The sequence below is a fragment of the Athene noctua genome, chromosome 1 (genome assembly GCF_965140245.1).
Source record: "Athene noctua chromosome 1, bAthNoc1.hap1.1, whole genome shotgun sequence".
Lineage (NCBI taxonomy): Eukaryota > Metazoa > Chordata > Aves > Strigiformes > Strigidae > Athene > Athene noctua.
The window spans coordinates 92345949-92371562 of NC_134037.1; the positions used below are offsets into that span (position 1 = coordinate 92345949).

The 25614-nt window shown below is 36.6% G+C and overlaps 1 protein-coding gene across 3 annotated transcripts in view; it reads right to left on the reverse strand.

Annotated features, from left to right (window-relative positions):
• HEATR5B (HEAT repeat containing 5B) overlaps window positions 1–25614 on the reverse strand; it is a 59217-nt gene that overhangs the window by 14250 nt on the left and 19353 nt on the right. For all 3 annotated transcript variants that reach the window (XM_074896924.1, XM_074896923.1, XM_074896925.1), the window contains exons 17-31: window positions 24908–25013; window positions 22940–23130; window positions 21223–21382; window positions 18311–18500; window positions 16807–16976; window positions 14312–14456; window positions 13222–13461; window positions 11088–11339; window positions 8879–9060; window positions 7718–7786; window positions 5369–5548; window positions 3847–4084; window positions 2923–3183; window positions 1825–1952; window positions 1493–1637 (exon numbers count right to left, since the gene is read on the reverse strand). In XM_074896924.1, the coding sequence (XP_074753025.1) occupies window positions 1493–1637; window positions 1825–1952; window positions 2923–3183; window positions 3847–4084; window positions 5369–5548; window positions 7718–7786; window positions 8879–9060; window positions 11088–11339; window positions 13222–13461; window positions 14312–14456; window positions 16807–16976; window positions 18311–18500; window positions 21223–21382; window positions 22940–23130; window positions 24908–25013 (2657 nt within the window). The remainder of the gene's footprint in view (window positions 1–1492; window positions 1638–1824; window positions 1953–2922; window positions 3184–3846; window positions 4085–5368; window positions 5549–7717; window positions 7787–8878; window positions 9061–11087; window positions 11340–13221; window positions 13462–14311; window positions 14457–16806; window positions 16977–18310; window positions 18501–21222; window positions 21383–22939; window positions 23131–24907; window positions 25014–25614) is intronic.

The window sequence follows — 25614 nt, forward strand, 5'->3', positions numbered from 1 at the left end:
TCTTCTGTACTAGCGAGGTGCAGATCCACTGAGTACCTCCCTTATTTTGGACTGTCCAGCATCCGGAGTGAAAAAAAAACATGTCTCATATGCTTCTGAAAGTTTCAGATTGTTAGCATCCTAATGTTGCCCTTCCAGCACATGTCTGGATGGTAAAAGTCTTCATGAGACTCCCATAGCTTGTGATTGGAAGACTTCTTCCAGTTGGCTTAATATGGCTTCACCCACCTCCTCTTCTTGATCAGGCAGTCTGTGGCAAACAAGAAGAGAGTTTCTGACTGATATCACCCTTCACTCCCTCTTAGCAGTATCAGTTCTGACCTGTCAAAGAGGGACGGCTGGCCCAAGCTACCTACCCAGACAGCTTGTTCCTCTTTTCCTCTTGTCAGATCTCTATAATCTTCTCTAACTGGATGTCTGGAGATAAAGCCTTTTGTTGCTGGAAGTCACAACCTTGCAACTTCCACCTTCGTGCAAGTCTCATCCTCCAGGGCTGCATTCCAGCATAGCCTATGGCTGTCCCTCCTTCTGGGAGCTTAGGCTCCTGAACCCACAGGATTTCTGGGAAAAACACATCATTCATCCATTTTTCTTTCCTGACACTATGCAGTCTGCTCACCCTCACATGCATTTCCTTCACATCTCTCAGGTGAGACCAGCGTCACCTCCAGCCATGGCTGCACAGAGAAGCACCTGGAGGACAGTCACATCAGGACTTTCATCTGAATTTCAAGCTAGGTCATTAGACCTCTGATGTGCCAAAGGTGATTGTTCCTCTGTCAGCAGACTGTGTCTTGCTGTATGCCACTGCCATCATTATGCTGACTCCAGCAGTCTTGTACTGTCTTGAGCAGCACTTCTGGGCTGCATGAGCATGCCCTTCCATGCCAACTGCCTTGCTCCTGTTTACACACCCTGTTCTCAGAGCTCCTGGATGCTGACACGCCCTGAACATCAGTGAAGTAAGAACCCAGATCCAAGTCTGCTCCACTTCCCGGCAAGATCTCTTGGACAGGTAACGCTTCACACTTGTTCCAGTAGCAGTTCACTCATCTCAGAAATACCAGTTGTGCCAGAGACACACCACAAGACGCTACATTGGGGGCTGAACCATTAAACTTCAGAAAAAAAGGTAAATTAAGTGCTAAGGAGGCAGTCAATATAGAAACATTAATGAAACTGAGCAAGGTATTGGTTAAGACCTTAAGTGGTGTGCTGGCTATAATTTTCATCACTCATATTCAAGAAAAATAAAAGAAAACCATAACATGAAAAGAATAGCCACTGGAACGATCAGAGGAAGAAAAAATCACATCTTACAAAAGTTAAGAAATCAAAAGGTAAGATCATGAATATATTAAAAGTATCTGAGGAATATACAACATCTTTGTTCTCAGTGTAACCATACTCTGATGTGTTTGAGTTCCTTTCTCAATATGAAAACCTGTTGCTTATTTACTCTGCAAAGCAAGCAGTGTTTTCAAAATCTTACTTAGGGTGTTCCTCTTTTCCTGCAAATAATCTTGAGCTGCTCTTACTATCTGCTGGACAACTCCTGTAACGAGTAGCTGGACTGAAGGAGGATCCCAAGTCAGGAGGAGTCGGTGAAGCACACTCAGGAGTTCAACACCAAGGAGCTACAGTAAAACAAAATTCCAAACCAGAAAAATTAATTACAACTTAATAATTCCTAATTGATATGTCATTTGCACATAATGGGCAAAACCATTTCTTACACAAAAATAATTATAGCTTTTGTAATCATCACAGATGAAAGACCAAGACCTAGAAAAAACTGATTGTCACAACACGCTCACACAGTACCTGATCCTCTGCAATATGGATCCTGGCACAAGGGGAATCCAATAAAGTATGAAGTGCTTGTAAACAAGATGTAACATGTTCAACAGGCTCTTCAGGTCGTGGGGAACACAGAAACTGTATACTAACACCTGAAAAGAGCAATAATTAAAAAGAATGTTCACCTCATCATAAAATCAAGTTTTCTCTTTTAAATTTTAAATTTATTTATAAGTATAGCAGGTTCTTAACAACTTCAGAAAGATATGTTTTTCTCAATTCCTCCTCCTTTAAAGGCAAAGAGGTATTCTATATATTATATGTATTATATATATTATATATTCTATGCATTAGAAATAGTAGAATTGTATTAACTTTCTCTTGTGCATCATGTCTTCCCCAAAATTTGGCAGGAAAAATAATAAACAGTGACAGCAAGCAACTTACATTACTGAATGGAAATCCACACTTAGTTCTAAAGATCTAAAGTCATATTTCTGAATCCTTTAATTGTAAGCGGAGTTTTATTTTATTGAACTCTTTCAAATATAAAGGTAACGGAGATTAAGACATTCTCAAAAATTACAAACCTAATTCTAGTTTTAAATATCTGTATATCTCAGCAAAGTGTTGGCATTCCTCTGAATAAGTGATCACATCCACCTCTTAAAGCTGTTAGATAACAACAACAAAGGGAAACAGCGAGTGCTACTCACAGATGAAAATCTCATGCAAAAGTCTACTGAACTGTGTTTTTATGAGGGCGTGTATTTTAATTAACCTTACAGCTTTTGTGTCTTTGAAGCATAACATTTTCTGTCATCCAGATTATATTAGTGGGAAAGAGTTCCTACTCTTTTTATTCTATTACATAAATAAACTAGACATAAAACCTGTCTATAAAAATCACAATAATCACACCAACAAATATCCTATCAAAGCGATAAAGAACACGGAAGCAAAGATACAGAGAGGAAGAGACAAAGATATTTCAAAACATTACTGTCCGGACATGTGATGCATTTTAAACTTCCCAGATTTCAAGTAAAGTGACTTTTCTTATTCCCATACCATTTTGTACCATAATGTGCTACTACTCAACTCTAAAGTTGTAATTCTTACCCAAAATTAAGTGCATTCGATCTTTGTTTATGTCCAGTAAAGATTTAGTGGAAGGTGGAGTTCCAGGTGCCTGGTTTAATGTAACTGATGTAGCACGTTTTTGTGAATTGGGCATTGCTGCAGCAGTCTCTTCTGTTGACTCTGAAGCATTAAATCCTGTACTGTTTAGCCAAAGTGCCACTGCATGCAGTATGGGAGCCCAGGAGTTTCGGTAGTGCAGTCTAGCCGTATCAATTGTTTCTGGAGTGTAAAATGCCCCCCCTGTTAAATTAACAAACCAAAGGTAAATTCTGAAATTCTCTGCAAATAACAGACAAAAACTTCATACTCTGAATTTATTAGATTATTTACTCTGGGTGTGTTTGATTATGTACATATTCAGATGTAATCCTTGTTAGTGACAGAGCATTCCAGTTCTCCTTGTGAAGGAGTAGTATTAGTACCTCTCATATGAAAGTGCAATGGCCGGGATGGAACAGCAAGCAGAGAGCAAGAACGTTAGGCAAAGTCACCAGGTCTTGCAACATTTTTCATATAAAACACTCATTCTTAATTCAGTAAAATATTATAAGACAGTATCCGCTCTAATCTCAAGGGCTGTTTTTCTTACTGCAAACACTTTTGCATATGATATCAATGTATTAGAGGTGTAGAAGTATTCTTAATTCTGTCAAGATGTGGTTTTAATGTTGTCTCTGATTCAGATAAAGAATATCTTCACTGAAGGTTGAAGGAAAAAAGGCACACTCAAACTTCAAACATACATTCCTATTATATATAAGAAGAAATTTATCACTTGCATAGAAACACATGTCTGCCAAATAATTTATAGAATAATTCTGAAGTCTCAGCTAAGACTTCTTTCTGGTTTCTTTCAGCTAAGTTTCTTTCTGGTTTTCACAACACAAAAATTCCAGTGCTTACCATCTGGTGGAAGCTGGGTAGCAAATTCAGCTGGTAAAGTTAAAAGAGCATAATCTTTCAGCGCAGCTAACCAGAGACGGCTAAGTGCAGGCAGCTCAGGTTGTACAAGTGTTATCAAACTGTCCGGTGGCAACTCATCTACAGTACCAAAATCATCCTCATCCTCCTCTGTGCTCTTCAAAACACGCTTTGGTTTAGTCTCTGCTTCCTTCTTAATTTTCATGGCAACAACGTACACCTAGTAAAAAAAACAGATATGAAAGTACATGCTGTGAGATCCTAGAAAGAAAAAAAAGCAGCAGCTTTTCCCATGTGAAAGTAACAGATTCTATACACAGATGACTCACAGAAAAGGACTGTGAAAAAGATTTGCAATACAATTACCTTTTATTTAAATATTTTTTCTTTTATTTCTACCACTACATAACACTTAGGGGCATAAATGGCACTGACCTAAAAAAATCTGGCTACACACTTTCTTCCTAAAAAAAGTGTCAATTACTGCTGCTCTACATAAATATATTGATTTAAGTAACTGATTTCATTAAATCAATGCATCCTTACTGCAAAGATTTCTTTGCCCTACATTAACAGCTACTAGATAGAGCAACTGTCATTTTATGGGAGCAGATTAGGTATCATAAAGACATGAAAAAGGCTTTAAACGTGTTACATGAATATAAGAACATTTCTGTATTTGCCTTTGATAGATGCTATGAGAGGATAAAAGGATTTTCAAAGATAAATATGGGAATAAACAGATATATCAGAAAAATGCAGCAAAATAAGTATTTTTAGAATAGAAATATGTGTCTTCACACAACAGATGCTCTGTAGCAAAACGGAAAATTACAGTATGGGGTGATTAACATTACTCAGCTGAAATGTTAATACTTTCCTCTGTAATTTCAAAAGCAACTTCCAAGAAAATTTAATAAAAAGACCCCACACACCTTTGTGTACTACACTAAGAGAAACCAAAGTCCATTTGTGCAATTATATGTAGAGCTCTATAGCATGCAAGTAACCTTCAGGAAGCAAGGCAAACTAACTAGTGCTAACTCTGTGTGTAAATGTTTGAAGATTTCTGGTATTCCAGCTGTTCCCTAACAATATCCACATTAAACCTGTAATTTATTATGAACACTTTGACAAACTCCTTCTTAATTAACTGCAATATTTTACCAGAACATATTTTAAGGTTGTTTGGGTTTTTTTAAGTTTAATAGCAATAAGATGGGAGGAAAATAAAAATCTGATAGGGTACAAATATATACTTTAATACAGAAAAGTACAATAAAACAAAGAAAAATGAAGCCTCATTGTAAATATGAATCAACAGAAATGCAGAAAAAGGAACCAAGAAAAATACGGAGATGAAAACATCCCAGGAGTGGAATTGCAACAGGTAAGGAGAAGTGCAGGTGCAAGGCTCACTGGCTGAACGGCCAGTGAGATGTGAGGCTGCTATTACACTGCAAAATCTTTTCAAACTTTTAAAGATTTAATGGTCAATGTTTACCTCGGCCCATGCTTTCAGAACTGCAAGTTTTTCCATAGTAGTCGCACTCTCTCGGTAAAGCTGGCTAGAAGATCCTTTTCCTGCTTGCACTTTATCCAGGGAAGAGACAAGAAGGTTGTGAACTCGGCGGAGATCATTCAGGTCACTTACAACCCCACTTCCTATCCAAGCGCTACATACCTAGACAACAAAATTTACAATCATTCTCAACTTGAAAAAAACCCAACAACCTTATAAGTGAAAAAAAATCTGTAAGAAAAAAACCCAAAACAACCACCACAAAAAAACTTATCAGCCCTCTTCCTGCTTAATATAAAAAAATCCAAGGTTTTTCTTTTTTCTCCCCAACCAAGACAACAGAATTGCTCAGGTGAGTGTTATAAAGGCTGTATTTGCAAAGCATATTACAACTGAACATAATAGATACGTGAAAGATATTTTAAAATAATTTTTTAATCCTCCATAGATAGGTAATAACATTTTTATTATTCTGTTCTCAAGTGTCTGGTCAAATCATTCAGGTAATAGGTCACTGCATTCACTGCAAAGAATATATTGGACAGCAATCAATGAAAGTACATCTTTAAAAACCTACACCTCTAAAATTACATATTAAGGCTCCATTCTAACGAGAAGCTTTCAACATCATTAATGTCAACACCTATCAAGGAGTGAAAAAAAAAATAAATCTTTAAACTGGCTCTGATCTGGAACCAACAGTTATAAATCTAGAACAATAAATACAAGACATGGTAGACACAGCTGTGTGCGTCCACACTTTTCATTTGAATTAAATGGACCCAAACAGGTACTTAAAATACAAGCATCATACAGATCAGTGGCTCCTGTTTAGTGTTATACATTGGCATTCCTCCTCTGAAACACATTCATGCCCAGACAGCACACAGCCAATACAAGAATTTTGGTGCAGCTGCTTTTCTACAAAAAGAAGGGACAAATTCTTTCAGAGGAGCTGCTTTGATTCTGGTGATGATTCTACAAAGATGACAAACAGAAGCAAGAAACCCCACAGAACTCCAGCGGTTCAGGTTTTACAAACTCTTTTTTCACGGCATTTTTGTCCTATCTCCAATTTATTTATTTTGCTTTTAGAGAACCAGTTCCATGAAAGCCGCTGGGGAAGGGCCTCTCATGATCTGGAATGATAGACATATTCAAAGTAAAGTAAATGAAAAAAGTGTCCCAAAGGGGAACAGGACAAGGCTGCTGAAAATCTGTCTCAAATCCATATTTTATTCACAGTAGGACTAAGATCAGCTTCACTCCTGCTGCTCGGCCAGTCAACAGCTCTTTCAGTAAAGACATAAAACAAAAGCAAACTCATTCAGTGCAGCTCATCTCTGTCCATGTAATTTCTACGGGGTTAAATATCCAAACTTAATCTCCAACCATTTGAACCTGTAAGTGCACACATCCACTTTGAAACTGGTTGAATAGGGAAGATTTTGACAAGTTACAAGAAAAGTTATATACTTTCAAATAAACTGCCTTCTTCATCTAACTTCAAATTCACAGAAACATTCTGTAAGGTAACATGAACATATTCTTTACTATGTATAGATACCAAATTATGCCATATTTGACCTATCCTTGCAAGTTTTGCTAGAAATTAAGAGTATAAGCTAACATAAAATCACAGTCCTGCTGGACCAAGATTTACTAAACAAAATTAATACACAAAGTTATAGCTTTAAAACTGATGTTTGCATAGGTAATTACACTGTTGCTTTAAACTACAGTAGCAATTTAGCTAAGCCACATGCCAAGATACTCCTAGAGCTATGTTGCTCACAGCCAATTTAAACTACAGTAACACAAGATCACATACGAGGAAAAAAAAAAAAACACACACAAAAAAATCTTTCACTGAAATCTCACAGAGATTGTTGCTAATGACTGTAATGAGAAAGCTCAGATCTTCTAAAATCTAAAATTGAGTATTAATCTGAATGGAAGTTTAGTACCTAAAGGTAAATTACCAGTAATCTGAACATTTGATCAGACTGAAAGGCACTGCAATAAATACATTACTATTGGTCTCATTATAGAAGACTTTCTTTTTGGTTTTTTTTAGCAACAAATGCAGAACTGACACAAAGACATAATTAGTTTCAGAAAGACTAAATATTTTCTGATGTAGCTCCCTAAAAGGATTTCTGCACTTCTGAGGAACAAAATATATTACTAGGAGACTCAAAAGATGTTGTAGAAACATCACAGCTTCAGTTTACAAAATCTCCCAGACATTTCTACTACTTTTCTTCTGCATCCTTCTTCCAAAGAAAAGGAAAATCAGTTTGGCTTGTACATCTGAATATTTTCCTCTACCTGGCAGGCCTTTGCAGTTATATCAGACGGTGTATCTTGGGAAAAAGCTGGCCTGAGAGCAGCTCCAACCTGTTGATAGGAAGAAAAATTTTAAAATCCAATCAAAACAACAGTAACAAAACATTCTTCATCTCACCTTGTTTAAGGCTCAAGCACGTACACAGAACAAGCAAGACAAGATTGCCAATTCTGACTTTACAGTTACACCCTAAACTTATCCTTGCTGTCTAGCAGACATTTGCAATAGTGTTCTTTAAACAACAACCGAGTCCTAAAACAGTTTTTTCCTGCTTGCCCATTGCCTTTTAAGCCTCAGATAGCTTTGTCAAATATGTGGTATTATCTTCCTTCTGTTAATGAGTATCCTTCTAATCATTAAAGTATTACAGGGTACAATTTATGCTAAGGCTTAAGATGCCAGTGACTTTTTGATGTCCAAAGGAATAATGGTGTGAAATCAAATATTCATGGTTGGATTTTCATCAAGTTCCCGTAACTACAAATGCTGACAAAAAAGCCTTTTAGGCAGTCGCTAAAAGGCAGCATTTTTCTTAAAGAGAAGGAACCAAGTCAAAGAGATAGAAGCAATGGTTACAGCACTACAGAAGGAAGAAGAAAAAGGCAGGAAGTGAAAAGGATGAAAGCCTGCCTTTAAAAAGTATTTGCAGAGATCCTGAAGACACAGTGAAGACAAAAAGAGGTGAAAGAGTTAAGCTATGCAACAAAGTAAATTAATAACATCCAAAAATATATCTTCAGCTGCCCACCTCCCACTCCTATTCTTTTGTAGTTTTCATCAAAACAGAAATATATTAATTCCCAAGAAAAAAAGATTTATTGGATTCAGTCTGGAACTAAATCAGCATTATTTTCCAATTCCTAATTCTACAAATGAAATGCCACTCTTACCAAAAATTAGATGTAACTTGTAATATTTGACTTTTAAGAATCAACAGCTACTTAATTTTTACTTTTGTCAGCTGCTAAATTACAATAGGAAGAGGTACAAAAATAAATTTTGAATAGGTAAGTGTCTCTTCAGTACATTTTCACACACAAAAATCTCTTCAGAGATCTCTGAAGTTAGCAAATGTTCTCAAAGCTAATACTGGCATATTGGCATAAATATACAATTTCCTGAACTTATAAAGGAGGTCTCACATTAGCCTGATACTGCTCCAGTATCACATGGCCTGGAAACTCTGGCTCAGGAACTGATGCAAATTTCTTGATAATGTCTTCAAGAGCTTGAAGACCAGCCATTCGTAACTGGTTGCTGTGATCAGTCGCAGCCATGAATGCCATTCGAATAAGGTCAGAGAGATGGAGTACTAAGAAGTCATCTTAGAACAAAACAGAAAGAACTATTTAGTAACTTAAACGACAGCTAAAATGACAGGTATTTGTATGTTTTCCTAATTGACATGTACAAATTTTGCCTATTATTTTTCAAATGTTCACATTTAGTGTATGGAAAAAGGCAGGAAAAATGTAACCTGTTTTTCTTTCTTCTTCCCCCCCCCCCCCCCCCCCCTTAAAGTTATGCAAGGGCTTTTATCCCTAAAACAACCTTAAAAATTAAGCACAAATTTTAAACAAAATGAAGTATATGATATACAGAAATTGCACTGAATAGAATATGTAAACGTGGCTGAGTAGCTTAGAAGAGAGGTTTATTAAAGCTAATTTTAGTGATCCCCCCCAAACCAACAGAAAATCTTCAAGGCAGTTCCTGTTCCGAGTCCTATGCTTACAGTGACCCCTGCTGATAAAGGAAAACCTCATCAAGTTTAAACACCTAAAAACTGAATATGCTGCTAGTTCTGCTCCCAGAATACACATTCAAGGCTGTAAGTAAGCAGCAGACAACATGCAGAAAAGAACAATACATAAAACTCAGTAGCATTTCTGAGAGGATTATTCTTCTCTATTTATTAAATTTATTTCTTTCTTTACTCTCAATTTGAAGTTACCAGATGTTGTACAACTAAGACGAAAATAAATTATTTGAAAACTAATATCCAGGGTAAGAAAACCCACAACTTAACGAAAGTTCTACCTATTTTCAAGTCTAAAAGTAAAAAAGAAAAGTTTATTTTGCAGTTGAAACTTTTCAAAGGCACGTCAGTAAAGAAAGACTGGAAATCAATTAAAAACGACAAAGTAGTAAAGTCTGCACTTTTTCAGACCATCATAGATGTTAGTAAAATTTAAATATTTTGGAAGTTGAAGTTGGGGGGTAGAAGTTTGCTGAATTTTCCTTTTTATAACAATACCAAACACATCAAATTAATTTTAAAGAAATTCAGAGATGTAAATTCTCAGGATTATTATATGCGATCCTTTGAACGCTATTTCATTATTTTTATCTAGAATACAATGCCATCTCAAAATAAACTCTCCTAAAACTCTTCCCTCTTTGTCTTCAGTGGCCTCAGCCTCAAATCAAAGCAGAAACAAGATTCTCACAAAACCAATGCATAGTGCTAGAGGCAGACTGCACCAAAGCAACACAAGCAAAGACCTGACAGATCTCTGTTTCATAACAGACACTTTCAACAGCATAAATCCATTAATCCCGTGCATTCTAGGATGCTCATGATATTCATCCTACATATATAAAGTCTTCATGAGCACTACAGAGGTGAAAGCAAATTATCACTATGCACCAGAACCAATACATGTGGACAACTCGACGACAGAAAACTCCCACTGTTAGAAAAACATTTCTTCACAAAGCAACTATGTCATTTCTGACCTCTCAATTTTGATCCCCTAACTCATAAAAGTATCTTCAAAACATGAGCTTTAAAACTAATATTCATCACTCTTACGGATACCAACAGAATGAACTTCTATAAAGCAGATGAGCCCATGTCTTATTATAACTCACTCCCACATCCCTCTCTTCACAACCAATGCCACAGAAATAATTACCTGAATTTATCTCTTTTTTCTTTTCTAGTATCACTTCATTCTGGAGATGCTAAAATAATCCCTAAAATCTAATTCACTGCTACCATTACATTAAACTCAGAAACTGTTCCCAGCTCACTCTTAGCTAGAAGTTTACTGCTTCTATTCCAGACTGGAGAAAAGGTTTACAAATCTAAGGGGTGTTTTTCCAAGCAGATCAGTCTGTCAAAATTTATACTCTCCAGCAAAACTCATTCTTTGTGTTCATGGTACAGTAACTACAAGTGGTTATACAACCACAGTTTTATTGACTTTTGTTGGACATTGCCTTTGTTTTTAACCATTTGAATGAAAAGATAACTGCTTCTATTTTTTTCTTGATTGTGTAATCTTGAACTGTGAAGAGGTGACAAAATAAAAAATTAAAACCAAAACATGCACATTCTGTAATTACTTTTTGGGTTTTTAAGTCTGGCTGAACGAGCCAGTGCCAGATCAAAGTGCGCCTTGTTCGCATTCTCACACAGCATGATAACTCGGCACAGACAATCTGCTGCAAATACACGAGTTGCCCAACGAGGTGCTACAGAAGGCTTAGATTTATCCTCTTCACCCAAGGTGGTAAACATTGTATCATCGTCCATCTCATCCTTCTTCTCTGATTCCTCATCCTTCCCTCCTCCCAAGGGAGCAGCAGTGCTCATGTCTACAACAGAGAACAATTGGAAAAAAAAAAATCCCACTGTTACACTCCACAGAAGACAGCTAAGGATATATTCATGTCTTTCCTTACACTCACATTCAAAACAGACTAATTCTTCTGTTGAAACAACAACATCTGAAAAATGTCAAAAGGCACAGGAATATCTGTAAAAGAAACGTTTTTCACCTCTAATCTGGGCTATATTACCCTCTATTTGGCTTAAATGATATGAAATAAATTCCTGTAACATTAATTCTCCACAGATACCAACTATAGCTGAATCCCAAGTCTAAACTCCTCAGCTTTGAAAATTAATCTATCAAATTGCCAATAAACAGAGTAAGAAGATTACCCGGCTCAGAACCAAAGAATCAGCTTGGCTTTGAACTATTCAGCTCCTGCTTCAAGTAAAAGCTAGAGTGCATGTTAAACAAACAAAACTACAAGGTTCCATGGCACAGGACAGATATGGAGCCAAGTAGGCAGTTTATGGCACCCACAAATGTGCTTAGCATCCAAAAATTCTTTTCTTTAAGTGTGACTGTGAGACTTCATTTCAGAAAATAACATTACTTCAAGAATCATATTAAAAAAAAAAAAAAAAAATCCAAACAGGGACAAAAAACAACTCACCAAACATGCATATATACTTCTACTATTCAGACAGAAGAACATAAAATCTCAGTGACTGAGATTTAGACTCAGGTCTAAATTAGAAAAATGCCAAGATATTGACAAAAATTACTCTGGCAATAATTAGAGGAGAACGAGAAGAAATTATTGCAAGAGTAACCCATCTCAACTAAGGCATGCTTCTTAGAAAGTCTAAATTTAAGCAGCTGAAGAGCCAAGATATTAAATAAAGAGACAGAGGCTATGGCAAATAAACATGGATGATGCCAATTCACAACAAGAGTGTTTTGAGAAAGCATCCAGGACCTTATGTAATTGATCTGTAAATCTCTGCTTAAAAAGCAAACTAGATTTCGTTCATATGCCAGTCAGCTGAATCAAAGGAGTTCAAAATGAAGTTGCCGGCTTGAAGTACAGCTGAGATAAATTTATTTAAATATGTTTCTCTCAGATTATTTCACATACTAATAAATAAATAAGAGATTGGACAACCATGTTAAAAACTTTAAAACCCATCCCACATGAAATAAGAAAAGGGCATGCCAACTGTGACCTCAGGAAACAAGATCTTTGTCGCTGGGCAGATACATAGTAACTACACTGCATAAAGAAATCATTGATAGCATTACTCAACAGTAAACGTAAAGCTGGCAACATTTACAGAGAGCTTCAGGATTAAGACACAGTATGCCAATAAACAAGTATAAATGCAAGGGAAATGAGAAGTATCTGTGTCACAACCATCCTACAAGCTGAAAAACAGGAATAAGGTCTCAGAGGACAAGATCTGTGCAAACAAGTATGCAAAGCTGAACAACAAGCAGAAGTTTCATCACATCAGTAACTCACAAAACCTCATAAAAGAAAGCTCAGGGCATGTACAGCACTATTCTTTCTGCATGGTCCTGATGTATAAAGACTAAAAAGAGTACGCCTGCTTTCACTAAGATACTGAAATGTCAGAGTAATAATTACACTGCTTCTCTGATGGAAATGCTACTTCAAGGCAGCTAACATTTTAATCTTAAAAGCAATATTCTAAAGCTTAACATAACATTGATGATTTCTTCTTTCTAAGGAAATTTTAATGCACTATAATTGAAGTTCTATATACAATATAAGCTATGTCTTATATTGTCTAAGAGACAGTAACTCTTATAATGTCTAAGAGACAAGGTCCAAACAAATATTGCCAGAAGATGCTAATACTAAGGGCATACTGACTTTTATGTGAACATTGTAGAACACTTACCACTGGAAGCTGCAAGGACATCCTTACAAAGCATTAGCCAGTGGGACAGGTTTTCTACTGCCAGCGATGAAAGCATATGTCCCAGAGTATCGTGGATATCTGAGCACAACTTCCGATCAGTCTCCCGATCCAACATTCCAAAAAGGACACCTTCAAGACCTGTCTCTGTTATATTAACCCCCTGATGCCGCGAATGGGCATCTCGCCGAGAACCAGCTCCTGGTGCAAAAGGATTAATATCTGCAAAGTGATAATGAGAAATCTTTTCTGAAATCAGTAACTCATGTTTTAAAATCTGTAATGACAGATTAGAATTGGACATTGTATATTTGTGTGTGTATAGTTCAGGCAATGATACACCAAGATGTTACTGAATTTCTTCTGAATTAATATTAGAAAGGTTTTAACACAGCAATTAATTTAATTTATTTTCTGCAAGCAAGTAACAACTCTTAGTATTACTTCAAAAAGAAAAAAATCCTCTCGAAGGTACATACCCCATGAATTTGTAATAAACCTTAAGTACTGGACTCTAAAGAATGTTTCCAGAGACAGACTTAACTGGTGTGATTTAATATGAATAAGCTCATGATTCTATGCTTATACGAAGACTGTGATGATCAACAATGTTGAGCCTCCTATTTTCAGAACAAAATGATACATGTAAGAACTGAACCAACCAGCAAAGTCCACAGGCTTTGCAGGCAAGCTACTAGCAGAATATAGCATAACCAGGTATCTCAAACAGCATACAATTAAGTCAATTTTCAAAAAAGCAATTTCAAAATACCAGAAAAAAATGTAAAATATTTCCACTGTATCACACTGCGTTCCCTGTTTGATTGTCAGTCTTAATGGGGCAGAGAAGTTTCAGTCTAAACTTTACAAAAAGTTAATTGAGTGAAATTCAACAGGTAAGCAGGGATATAGTCAGAATTTACTGGAGCTGGAAGGGACAGGTTTAGGGTGTTTTTCTGTTTGGGGGTGGTGGTGTTGTGGTTTTTCTTCCCCTCTCTGAAGGCAAAGCACACATACGCACACATATGTGCCCTCAACTGTTACAAAAAGGTCACCCAGAAGAAATACTTACTGATGCCACAGTTTTCTTTGTCTCCAGCATTTTTCGCTAAGCTCATGGCATATTCACATACTTCTGCTGCTTCCCTCTGAGCAAGCTGTCGTAAACATGCAACTGCAGCCCGGCGAAGCAGCAAGTGGGAGCTACACAAATGAACCTAAAAATCAGAACCATTACAGGTGAGTGAACTGCTGCACCCTCTTATCAATAAATCAGCACAGCTAAGAACTAACAGCATTCTGCTTTACAATTATATGCTCATGTGTGAGCTGCTGGGAACCAAGCTCTTTACAAGATCTTGAAAGTTCAGAAGTAAGAACTTCCTATAATGCAAAAATATGAAAATAAAGCTAACATACACAGAGCTAACAGCTGTTGTCTGGTTAAAGAGGTAAGAGCTTAAATATTGGAACTACTGCTCCAATGTGATTTAGACTAATAATGCCTTCCCATCTGTCATAATCTTCAGTACTACTCAACCTCATATTCTGTTACAGTTGTAAATCACATTCTTTCAAACAAAAAGCCATCATCAGATACACCACACAACAGCTATCAAAAACTTTTATTTCAAACTTGTAACAGCACTTATAGCATAAGTTTTCATAAGTGCCTCTCAATAAGACAGCTTCAGACTTCTTTGCTAACCAACACTGGCTTCTAATTGCTTTTGAATCACCTCAAGTATGAGCAAATATTTTTCGTATAGAAGAATTGTACATGGTCCCTATTTTCTCGAGGGGAAGTAGCTGCACAGAGAACTGTATATTTTTCCACAGTGGAAGAGATGAAGAGTGCTCTTTAAGAAACTTATTATTTACCCTGGGGAATTTGTTTTTAATAAACCAAATACACACTTGCTTTCTCAGTATTAGGTTATTATGTGGATGGAAATTGCTTTCCTAAATGAAAGGGCTGTATAGTTCATAAAGCATTTTAACAGTAAATCTTTATTCCACATATGAATATACAAGATTCGAGTCCTGAAAAAACAAGCAAACTTTAAAGAACCTCTAAATATCACACTGAGGTTGTTTTAATGGAACTAAAACACAGAGCATTTGGGGGATTTAATTAATGGAAAGAGTATTTCCCATTTTAAGTTACAAACCAAACAACCAGTGGTTTTGAAGCCAATGCGGGAAGAAGAAATTAAGCTAGATTATGGAAATGTGTTGTTTAATTTTGATACCTGGCATTCATTTCATTCAAAAGTGAGTTAGAAAGCAATGAAGACTTTGTTAACAGGGGAGGTAAGACAGACTTTGCGATGTATATATGTATTTGCAGTATAAATAAATGCACTAGACAATTCAGAGGAAAACTTATCAAACTAAGTATGACTTGGAAATAAGTAATATGAGAAAAGGAAAACAGCTTTTGTTTAGCAGAAGACCATAAAGGGACAGGAAAGAGACAGCAGAAAACCCTGGGAAAAGTTTTCAAAACAACACTAGTCACTGCTATATGAACTGTATTGTCTGTAGTACTACCCACTGGTACTTAGAGAGTAAATGGCTATATGAACGAACTGCTTGTCATGTCATACATAGTATTGATACAAAAGGGCCTACCTACTTTTGGGTACACAGAACCCCTTTCATGCAAAATTTTGTGAAAGGACAACTGACATTCTGGGCACACATTGCACTCCTAGGAGTGCTCCAGAGTCTGCAGGGACGGGGAGGGGGGAGCATGGGTCAGTGCAGGGAGGGAAGCATGTGACAATGAAAGGATGCCCTAGGGGAAGTCTGGATGGCAGATGAAGTAAAAGGTCCAGTGTTGACATAAGTAGGATTGTACTCCTCCAGCTAACACAGAACCACCAGTTCCACAAAGACTGACACAAAGAACTTTGCAAAACATCCAAGAGACGTTAGGGAGAAGCTTTTTAAATTTCTCAGTATTGCACTACTAAACCATCTAAAAAAATTTTAAGAAACAGTAATAATAAAAAAACCCCAACCACCCACACCAACACACACCACCTTTCCTCTTATAGTCATTATTTGGTATGTTTTGGGTTCCAGCCTCTGCCTCACTCCAGGCTTAGGCCAGGACTTGCTGACAGAACACCAATGAAGGGAGAAAGCAACACTAACAGCAGCAGCCCAAGATTTTGAATGTCAGCATCTACCATGCCAACAGTGGTAAAATAAATCCAAAATCTTCTGCCTTTCCCCAACTCACTCGCTTCCCTCTGTGCATGCAATCAGTTGGAGGAAACAGAGCATTTCAGCATCTTTTTACTGAGTCATATTATACATAAATGCTTGCCATCTTGTGCTATCTAGGGTGAAAGAGAATTAGACCCTGTGATTTCAATTTGGGCAGCATTCTGAAAAGATCTAATGGCTCAGGGACAGATTTGCACTCCAGTGTTTTTGCAAACGTGACTTGCTTATTACATAGGGGCATCCTTGACATCTTGCAAAGTACTTCTCCCGTCCCCTGATAAGCACATACATAAAACTTTGGGGAACAAAAGAGATGTATTTTGTACTCACACAAAGACTGGGAACCAGACTGGACAGGTTGACGTGCCGTGGTGCAAACATATGAAGCTGCTGAAGGCAAGATATGGCAGCTGCCTGAACAAGCGAGTCTGAATGGTCTTGTGTGATTGCACATCCCACCAAACAGGAAGAACGGATTGTGGAAATTGTAGCTCCGTTACCTAATGATGTAATACAATATCCTTAATACAGCACAATTTTTGTATGACAACTTTAGACTTTAAACATCTGAGAAATAAGAATTTTTAATGCTTCAAAATTCACAGAAAACATTAAACTTTTCCGAATTCCTACTGCAAATTAGTATCTAGAAAACTACAGAGTGTTTCAATATCTCTTTTTTAGCTCAGTTCAACAATGTCCTGTCCAAATGAAATTTTGGATCAAACATCTTCAGCCAGAAACATTTTGAGAATATCTTTCAAGGACATGAAACTAGTAAAATTATCTGAATTTATATCTTGAAAGTCTCTTTCATTCTATATATATGGGCAACATTTCATACACTGAACCATTTCCTAAAATAACAGACAACACTTAAGCTAGCATACACATATGCAGGTGATTTTAGTTAGCTCCACTGGATGAGTTGCACTGCTCTGATAGGACAAATGTTCAAAAGAACAGTATTTAATCTGAAAAATAATCCCATTACGTATTTTAAGAATTAACCTGCATCAAGCTTATAAAAAAATCTTGAATTACAGAAAAATGTAACCTGCAGAAGACATTCTACATAAGTTGTTTTTTTATTTTAAAAGTTAATGACACTTCAGATGAAAAGCTTAACACATAGCAAGCAGTTACACAAGTCCAATTAAACCATATAAAATTTTTTCATAATTAGAAATTTAAGTCCAGTTACTTAAGAGTTAAAATTTCACTAGTGACTGGCTTTCTGGCACTGCATCAAAGACCATCCTATAAATATGCCTAAAAATCCCAGTTCAACCAAGTTACAAATCTGTGGTTTTGCCATCTAAAAAACAGAATTTCTTGTCATGACAAGATCTTATTCTCTACAGTAAGGGTACAGCAACTTAAGAATACCAAAAATGAGTGGAAATGAGTTATAGTTCACAATATTATCAATTATGTCAAACTTAAGCTCTTGCCACCAGTTAAAAATAAAATCAGCACGTGTAGAAACACTGGAGGCAGAATCTTGCCTCTTGCCCCACTTACAAAAACACACACAGCAAAACATACAGCAAGGGTGGTTTTAATCTTTAACCTAAGATGCAAATTTACCATTAGCCAGAACACCATACATCACTGCAATTTCTTTACAGAAACCTCAAACTGCAGTCAAAAAAGCCCCAAGCAGACGTAAGTAGAATCAGAAGTGAGGTTGCTTGCAGGACTGTAACTGAATTTGTCACCAACCCCCCCAACCTGCAGCAAACAAAAATTTACTTACTTTCATTTAAGACTGCGATATATTATCTTTATACAAATTAAGATTTTTTCGTTTTTCCCTCAAATTCCCACTAACCTTGCAACTCAGGCCCAACAGTAGTTATTATAGCTCCAAGACATCGGCCTAAGCATTGATGTACTTCTGTATGCGATGGTGGAACAGTTAAGAGCAGAGTCAGAACCAGGGAAAGCGTTGGCTCCACATATCCACGGTACATTGGCCCACTAGAATCTACTATCAAGGCAAGCGAATGGAGAGACCAAGTCTATCAAAAAAACAAAGGAGTATTTTACAGTAATACTTTTAGGAAATGTAAACAATTTTGTATGCAGACCAAACCTAGCTCTGTATGTCCCTGCTTAAATATGTCTAGTTAGCTACTCTGACTCCAGAAGTCTTTCAAAGGTCCCAGAATCTCAGGCAGTCACTTGAGAATTTAAGTATCTCTAGCACACTCTTTGGCTATCAGCAGTTTTGGGGATAATGGAAACGAAAATTATAAAGAACTTGAGCAAAAAATAGTTAAGCACTTTGAGGAAGAAAAATACAAACAACACGCCAACTCTAAGGAAAAAAGAAGAGTGACTCCTTAGACAGGAGAAAGAGAGAATCATTCTGCTGTAAAACTGGATATAGAGTCTGAAATGGGCAGCTGACAAAGTTCTTAGTGGGGAGTGCCTTTGACATTCCAGCAGAAACTGATTTTCATGACAAGTTGAAAGGTTCATATGAATTTTCTAACAGTGCTGTTCATCATTAGGGTACTACAGCATGAGAAAAAATGGTGAAAGATTAACCTAACTCAGTTGCAGGATAAGTAAATAACAAAAGAGCAAAATAATTTGTCGCAATTGTCAAAATAAGAAGTGGACAAAGAGACAGTCTTTTTGGTCACTGACATTTCATAGGAAATAAATTCCCCTGACAGACTTGAAAGCATTAGCTATCTCTCCATAATATTCTACTAAATGATCTTATTTCAGAATTTTCTTCCATGATTATGCGATGCAATTGGACTGAAAAGACTAAGTTAAAAGAATACTATGGTTACAAAGCTACATTTTCAGGAATGAGCTGGAAAACCTGCCTTTAAAAATGCTTCTTTTTAATCCTCTCTGATGCAACCCCAAAATCATTAGCACTAACAACCACGGAACTACTTCTACAGTACTAACCACATGGTAGCACATTACAGCTTATCCTTTCATTCCTGCAAGTTTCCATTACTGGCATTCCCATACAATTTTTGTGTATCCACAACAATCTGGTGAGGGATGAGGTTTAAAAGCTTAGCTTTCCACAGTGGCCTGGTGTTGTACTCTCAATAGAAAATAAGATAGGTATTCAAGTTCCACCAGGGCTGCCCCTTTATACTTCATATTTGTGTTTTGATAAAGCAGTAACCCTTTCCATCTTTTTTTTTTTTTAAATGAACAGTACACAATTATATGCCTCAAAAATACTTACACATACATATGCAAACTGAACTTTAAAGTAAGGAAATTTAAAAGACTTTAAATTGTATTTATAAATTATTATTTTTAAAACATTATCTCCAAACAAAACTAGGCTTATTTTCTCAAGTGATAAACTTGATTATTTTGATTTTTTTTTTTAATTGCCCTGAGGAACAATCAAGAAGGTACTCTAGTACATATTCTATCAAGTTAACAATTTAAATCAAGATGGAAGTACAATTCTGTATAGTTACTGGGGGATTCAGCTTCTCAATCTGTGTCTATAAAGTGCCCCTACTCATGGGTGGCACACAACTTCCTGCTGCTAAAGCATAATAGTCAGTCACTGTTTCAGATAAACGTTTCCATGCAGCAACTTGTGAGAAGAATGACAAAAAATTACCTGTTATATCATGCAATTACATCATAATCTTTGAAAAACAATAATTACAGACAAGACAGTTGCTTTTACTCAAAAAAGGTTTGTTTAGTTTGGGGTCTTTTTTCTTCTGAAGTAATCCTTTTATTCTAGTGCTTTCATTGCTGGAGAAAAAAGAATCAGAACTTTTCCCTCTAATATTCAACTTTTTATTGTAAAGACAGATGTACTAGTCCATCTAGCCCTCTCTTCTTTTTACAGCAGCAGCCACAACCAGATGCTTAAAGGGAGAGTAAAGACAGACCAAGACAGTGACCCCTCGAATTTCTCCTGGGAAAATAAAGACAGCATATTCTCCCAACTTTCAAGTATTTTCAACTTAGGAAGCTTTCTGTGCAGTGTTTATACATATTCAGCAACTCCAAAGGCACTGCTCTTTCAGTGGCGTGTTTAGTCCTCTTTTTACTCTACCAGCAACTTCTAGCAGTCAAGCCGTCCTCTTGTGAGACTCCATCTGCAGTCCCTACTGGATAGAAACCCCTCCTCACCTTTGCCTTGCCTCGAACTTGTCTCCTACTAGTTTCTCTTCAGTACCCTAACTGCAGTTTGGCTTGCAACAGGTTTTTACTGTCATAATACAAACCTCCAAAGATGATGTACTGACTTACTGCGTTCACAGTATTACATATCCAGAAATTACTTGGCAAAGAAAACTACTGTTTATCACCTGAGACTCAGTAACCCATCACATGTTAACCATTAGCCAGTTACTAAAAACTTCAGTTTAGGCAACTAAAGTACAACTAACACATTTTGCTTTACAATTACAGGCAGTTAGGAACATGCCCACAGTGAATTATTCTGGCTCAGCTGACAAGCAGACACTTGGCAGTCTGAATTAATGGTGACCACTTGCAACTGCCTCCATAACAGTGAGGTTACATTTCAATTGCAGAACATATTTGGGATATGGTACTGTAAGAGTTTATAAGGAAAGTTCCACTTTCTTCACGCTCTCTGGCACATGCCACATTCATATGATTTGGCTTACATGTGACAATCTCCATTACAGACCATCTGAACAGGTAATTTAGTTTTTAATTTCAATCCTGAACATTTTAAAGTAGTTTTGTGGTGATTGTGTTTTTTACCTGAACTTCGGGAGAGGTTCCATCCTGTGCCAAAGCCAAAAGAATACTGACACTAGTTTTCAGATGCTGTCCAGAACCTATTCCACCAACATACCGATGGAGACAGCCCAGAGCTAAAGAATGGCCCGTTCTTGATACAACATCTCGAGCAGATTTTAACCTATCAATGTTTAAATAAAAGGAAATCATGTAATTCACTCTTTGTTAGAAAGAACCCTTCAAGTACCATAACAGTGCAAATGATTAACAGAATTTTGCAAGCCACCTCACAAGATCTTGAGAAGCCTTAACAACAAAAGAAAAACCAGTGTACTTAATCTATATTGCTATTAAACAGGATTACATGTGAGGCAAGTGGAAAAAAAAAAAATTTAATAGTTATTTTCTTTCTTCCTGGTCAGAAATTGACATTGTAGATGAAGAAGAGTTTTGCAAGTGAAAGAATATAGGAAAAGCATCTAGTGTTTACCAATGTTTCATAGCAAACAATGTAATAATCAGAAAAGTCACTGCTAGACCAGTGCAGTGAAAAGAAATCAAGAATAGAAAAACGGTAACACATATTGAGAAATGACAAAGAAATCCACAGCTACATCTTCCACTGCAAAGTTAACTGAATAACTTTTTAATACAGCAGTTTTCTTCTACAGCTGAGTTCTATGACTTTACCAAAGGTGGTTTTTTTAGTGTTTTGTTAATGAAACTAAAACAGCATGAACAGCATTCTGAATGACCTAGTTATATGAGCAGTCACTTGTTTAGTGTTTTCTACAATACCTCTGCTTCTGAACACACATCACATAACTAAAAGTTATATAAAACCTTTCTGGGGTGTGGGGAAGAGAGAAGAAAGGATATCCTAATTAGAACAAAGATAGATTTATTTTCCTGGTTGTCTGTATGAGAGGCAGGCATACTCTTAGCCATCAGCAAACAACAAAGTAAATGCAAATCCCAAATATAAAGAAATTACTTGACAGAGTCAACAGACTGGCAACCATTAACAACTTGAATCTTAGATAAGAAACCAAGGAAACGGTCCCAGTAACAAAAATTCAAGGAAAGATGGTAAGGACTGTGTATTTTATCACAAGATGAAATGATGGAAATATCTGAATTAGCCAGAGGTAGGAGAGCTGGACTGAGGTTATACACATGCAGCCTGGCCAGCCAAAAACATGGGCTGCAGCCCTGAGACAGGTGCATTCTGATTCACAAATAGGCTGATGTCTGAAATTTAAGCCAAACATTAGGAAATGTGTTGTCTTGTTATACCTGCCAGACATCTTTCTAAAGACCTCAGATTAACAACAGAATACAGAAAAAAAATTATGGGCCAGTAGATAAGTTAAATCAATATGTAAAGTGGATTTTTTGATGACACAGAACCACTATCACACAATTCATATTACAGACACACAGCATAAGCTGCATTTATCCATCTCAAGCAGTTTAGTCACCTTCAAGTAACTCATCAAAAACTATTCACTGGTATCATTTCACATTCCAAGCAGTTTGACAACTCATCTTTTATTCTTGAAAGAATCACATTTAAAAAAAAAAAAAAAAATCAAAGAGAAGACTAGGAAGGTTTGTTAGATCTACATAATCATAGCAATAAGCATGAAGAGAATAACCAATATGGTATTTAGTAGGAATCTTCCAAACTAGGTTAAATTCTACTTTTGTTTCCTTTTCTGAATCAAAACCAACTTACTTATCAAAACTGTATTGAGCCATTCTAGCAATGAAAGAGGCTTCTCCAACCACTTGAGCCATTCTGCCAAGAGCTTCACCTGCTGCACATCTCAAAATAGGGTTAGGATTATCAAGGGCACCCATTACCAGTGTTAGAGCAGATTTGCGGACTTCTTCTGGTCCTAATGTGCTTTTATTCTCAGCTAAACCCTACAGGAAAAAAAAAAAAAAAAGAAAAAAACATTCCAAAGCAAGGGAGAAAGGGAAGATAAAAGAGCAATTTTACTATATTTAAGATATTCAATTAAAAATTATGCTCTTTTACTTTTGATTAAATTTTTGGTCATTTATCCTATAATATACCGGTTGAAAACATTTAAAACTCAGAATCAACAATATACTCAGCCCTATGTTTACCAACACTCTACCTATTTCTCATACAGGAAGACCTGTTGCACCAGTCTTTTTTACCAAACGCATTACAGTGCTACCTGCACCCAAGAGCTACTGAACTTGAGCTACCTTTAAACAGGATACCCCAGGAAAAAAAAGATTTAAAAAAAAAAAAAAAAAAAAAAATCTAACTGCAGCATCTGTTTCTGTCAGGCAGAAAAACCACAGCTCAGTTATGTTTCTGCAAGAATCACTTAAAGATATTTTAGGTCTGTGAAAAGATTTTTTTCTTAAATAACGACATCTTTGCAAAAATTTATACAACCTGTTATGTGAACAATCTACAGAACAGCAACACTAAACACTGCTTCTACAGCTTCTTTGGTTCCCCTATTTCATTAATAGTACATCACCTTTCACTACTTTCAAAAAGTCTTACTTTGGGAAAAATGATCAAACACACGTAAAGGACAAACTGCATGTATGTATTATAGAGGAAGAAGTTGATTGCTCTACCACAGATTCTCATTTTTTGTTCTGAAATCCTCAGTTCAGCTCAATTTTGACAATTCTTTGGCCATTTTGGCATGGCATGAGAAATTCCAGGCATCTGTGTCAGAATCTACTTCTCAACTTGTAGCAATATGGTTCATGTTTCTAAGAACACAGCAAGATGGTATTGTTTATTGTTTTACCAATGCATTTTGTCCATCAACCAAAGAGATGGAGCCTCAGTAACAACTAGCTTAAACTAGGCAGCCATTTTTGGTGTGGCAGAAGTCAGACAAGAAGAAACTCATCCAATCTTTAATTACAGGCTGGCACTTCTATGAGGGTAACTTCCCCAGTGCACAGGACTTAGTTGGTCTGAAGATGAACAAGTATGACAACAACAGATGTTGTCCAACAGACTCATTAATTGGAAATTATATAACACAGCACCAGGAGAAAACTTGATATGCCTTAAGAAATTTGACTAGCAGAAAGAAAATCCTACACTCTAAGACACTGTTCCACAAAGCCTTGAGGCAATGCAAGTCACTGAAACCAAGTATTTCTCAGGAACAGTATTTACAACTTGCTGTCTAGCTTCCTGACTTGATAGCATGAGGTTGGATTTTCAAGTGTAAATAGACAAACAGAGCTGTAACTGAAGTCAGTGGGACTGGACATAAACGTCTACAATTCTATGCAATTTAGGGCATCTTAAGAAGTAAAAACTCGAACATCCCAAATGGAAACCCAAATCTATTCTTGTTTTTATTTCCATGAGCCTCATCTGCACGATGCCCTGGGGGTTTTTGAGTATATATGACAAAGTACTTAAATCCACGAGCACACTGCAAATAAAAGTACAGGACTGAAAAAAGAAAAAGACAGTGTAAATACTACAGAATGCTGACTACTTGAACCACATCTGTTCTCTGTACTGATACACGGCAGTCCGAAAAAAATTCAATTTTGGTATTTTCAAACTTCTGAATGTTTAAGCTGTAACTTCAGCAATGTTCTTCTAACAGCCTTTTGTATCAAATACAAATCAATGAATCAAACTGCTGAACTTTGGCATCCGCTGCAAGTTTACAAGTTTTACCTTCAAGGCACTAAGAACAGCAGTAAAGATATTAAGCTGCACAGCTTGCTGGCGAACACCTTTAGCCTGCTTGACACATTCAGCAAAGTGATCCAACATCTGTAATCTAAAACAAAGGAAAGGACATAATGTAAGTGATATTCTTTCAAAATACAAACTAAAACACAGCTGGTGAAAACCAACATAACAAAGGGCCTTTTAAGTTCAAGTCACAGATTTTATGCTCCAGGGTATGCAGAAGGTATTCACTTTAGGTAGAAAGGGTAGAGTTATTCTGAATGTCCCTTTGCTGGTTCTTTTAGCTCATTCACAAATGTTTACTATTCTTTTTGAACAAAACACCACCAAGAGGAAATGAGTCTTCAGATACATTTGGCTGCATAACTAGAAAGCTAGGAGGACATGAGTGGAAAAATATTGACTCTCCACTACCACTTGAATACCCTCCATATTCTTATTATTGTTCCTATTGTTTTCCCCATTTAACCATGCCATAAAGCACTACTGCGAGAAGTACTCCCTAGAAGATACCAAGAACAGGAGTATAATGAATAATCTGCATTCTTAACTGCTTGGCAGTTCCCCAGCCAAATCTTTTCATAGCTAACAACAGATATAGATCAAGTTGAATTACTGCAACCTGGCCTCAAGTCTATCCTGCGCTTACTGCAAAATGAGATCGACTGCTAGGAAAAAACTGTTCCCAT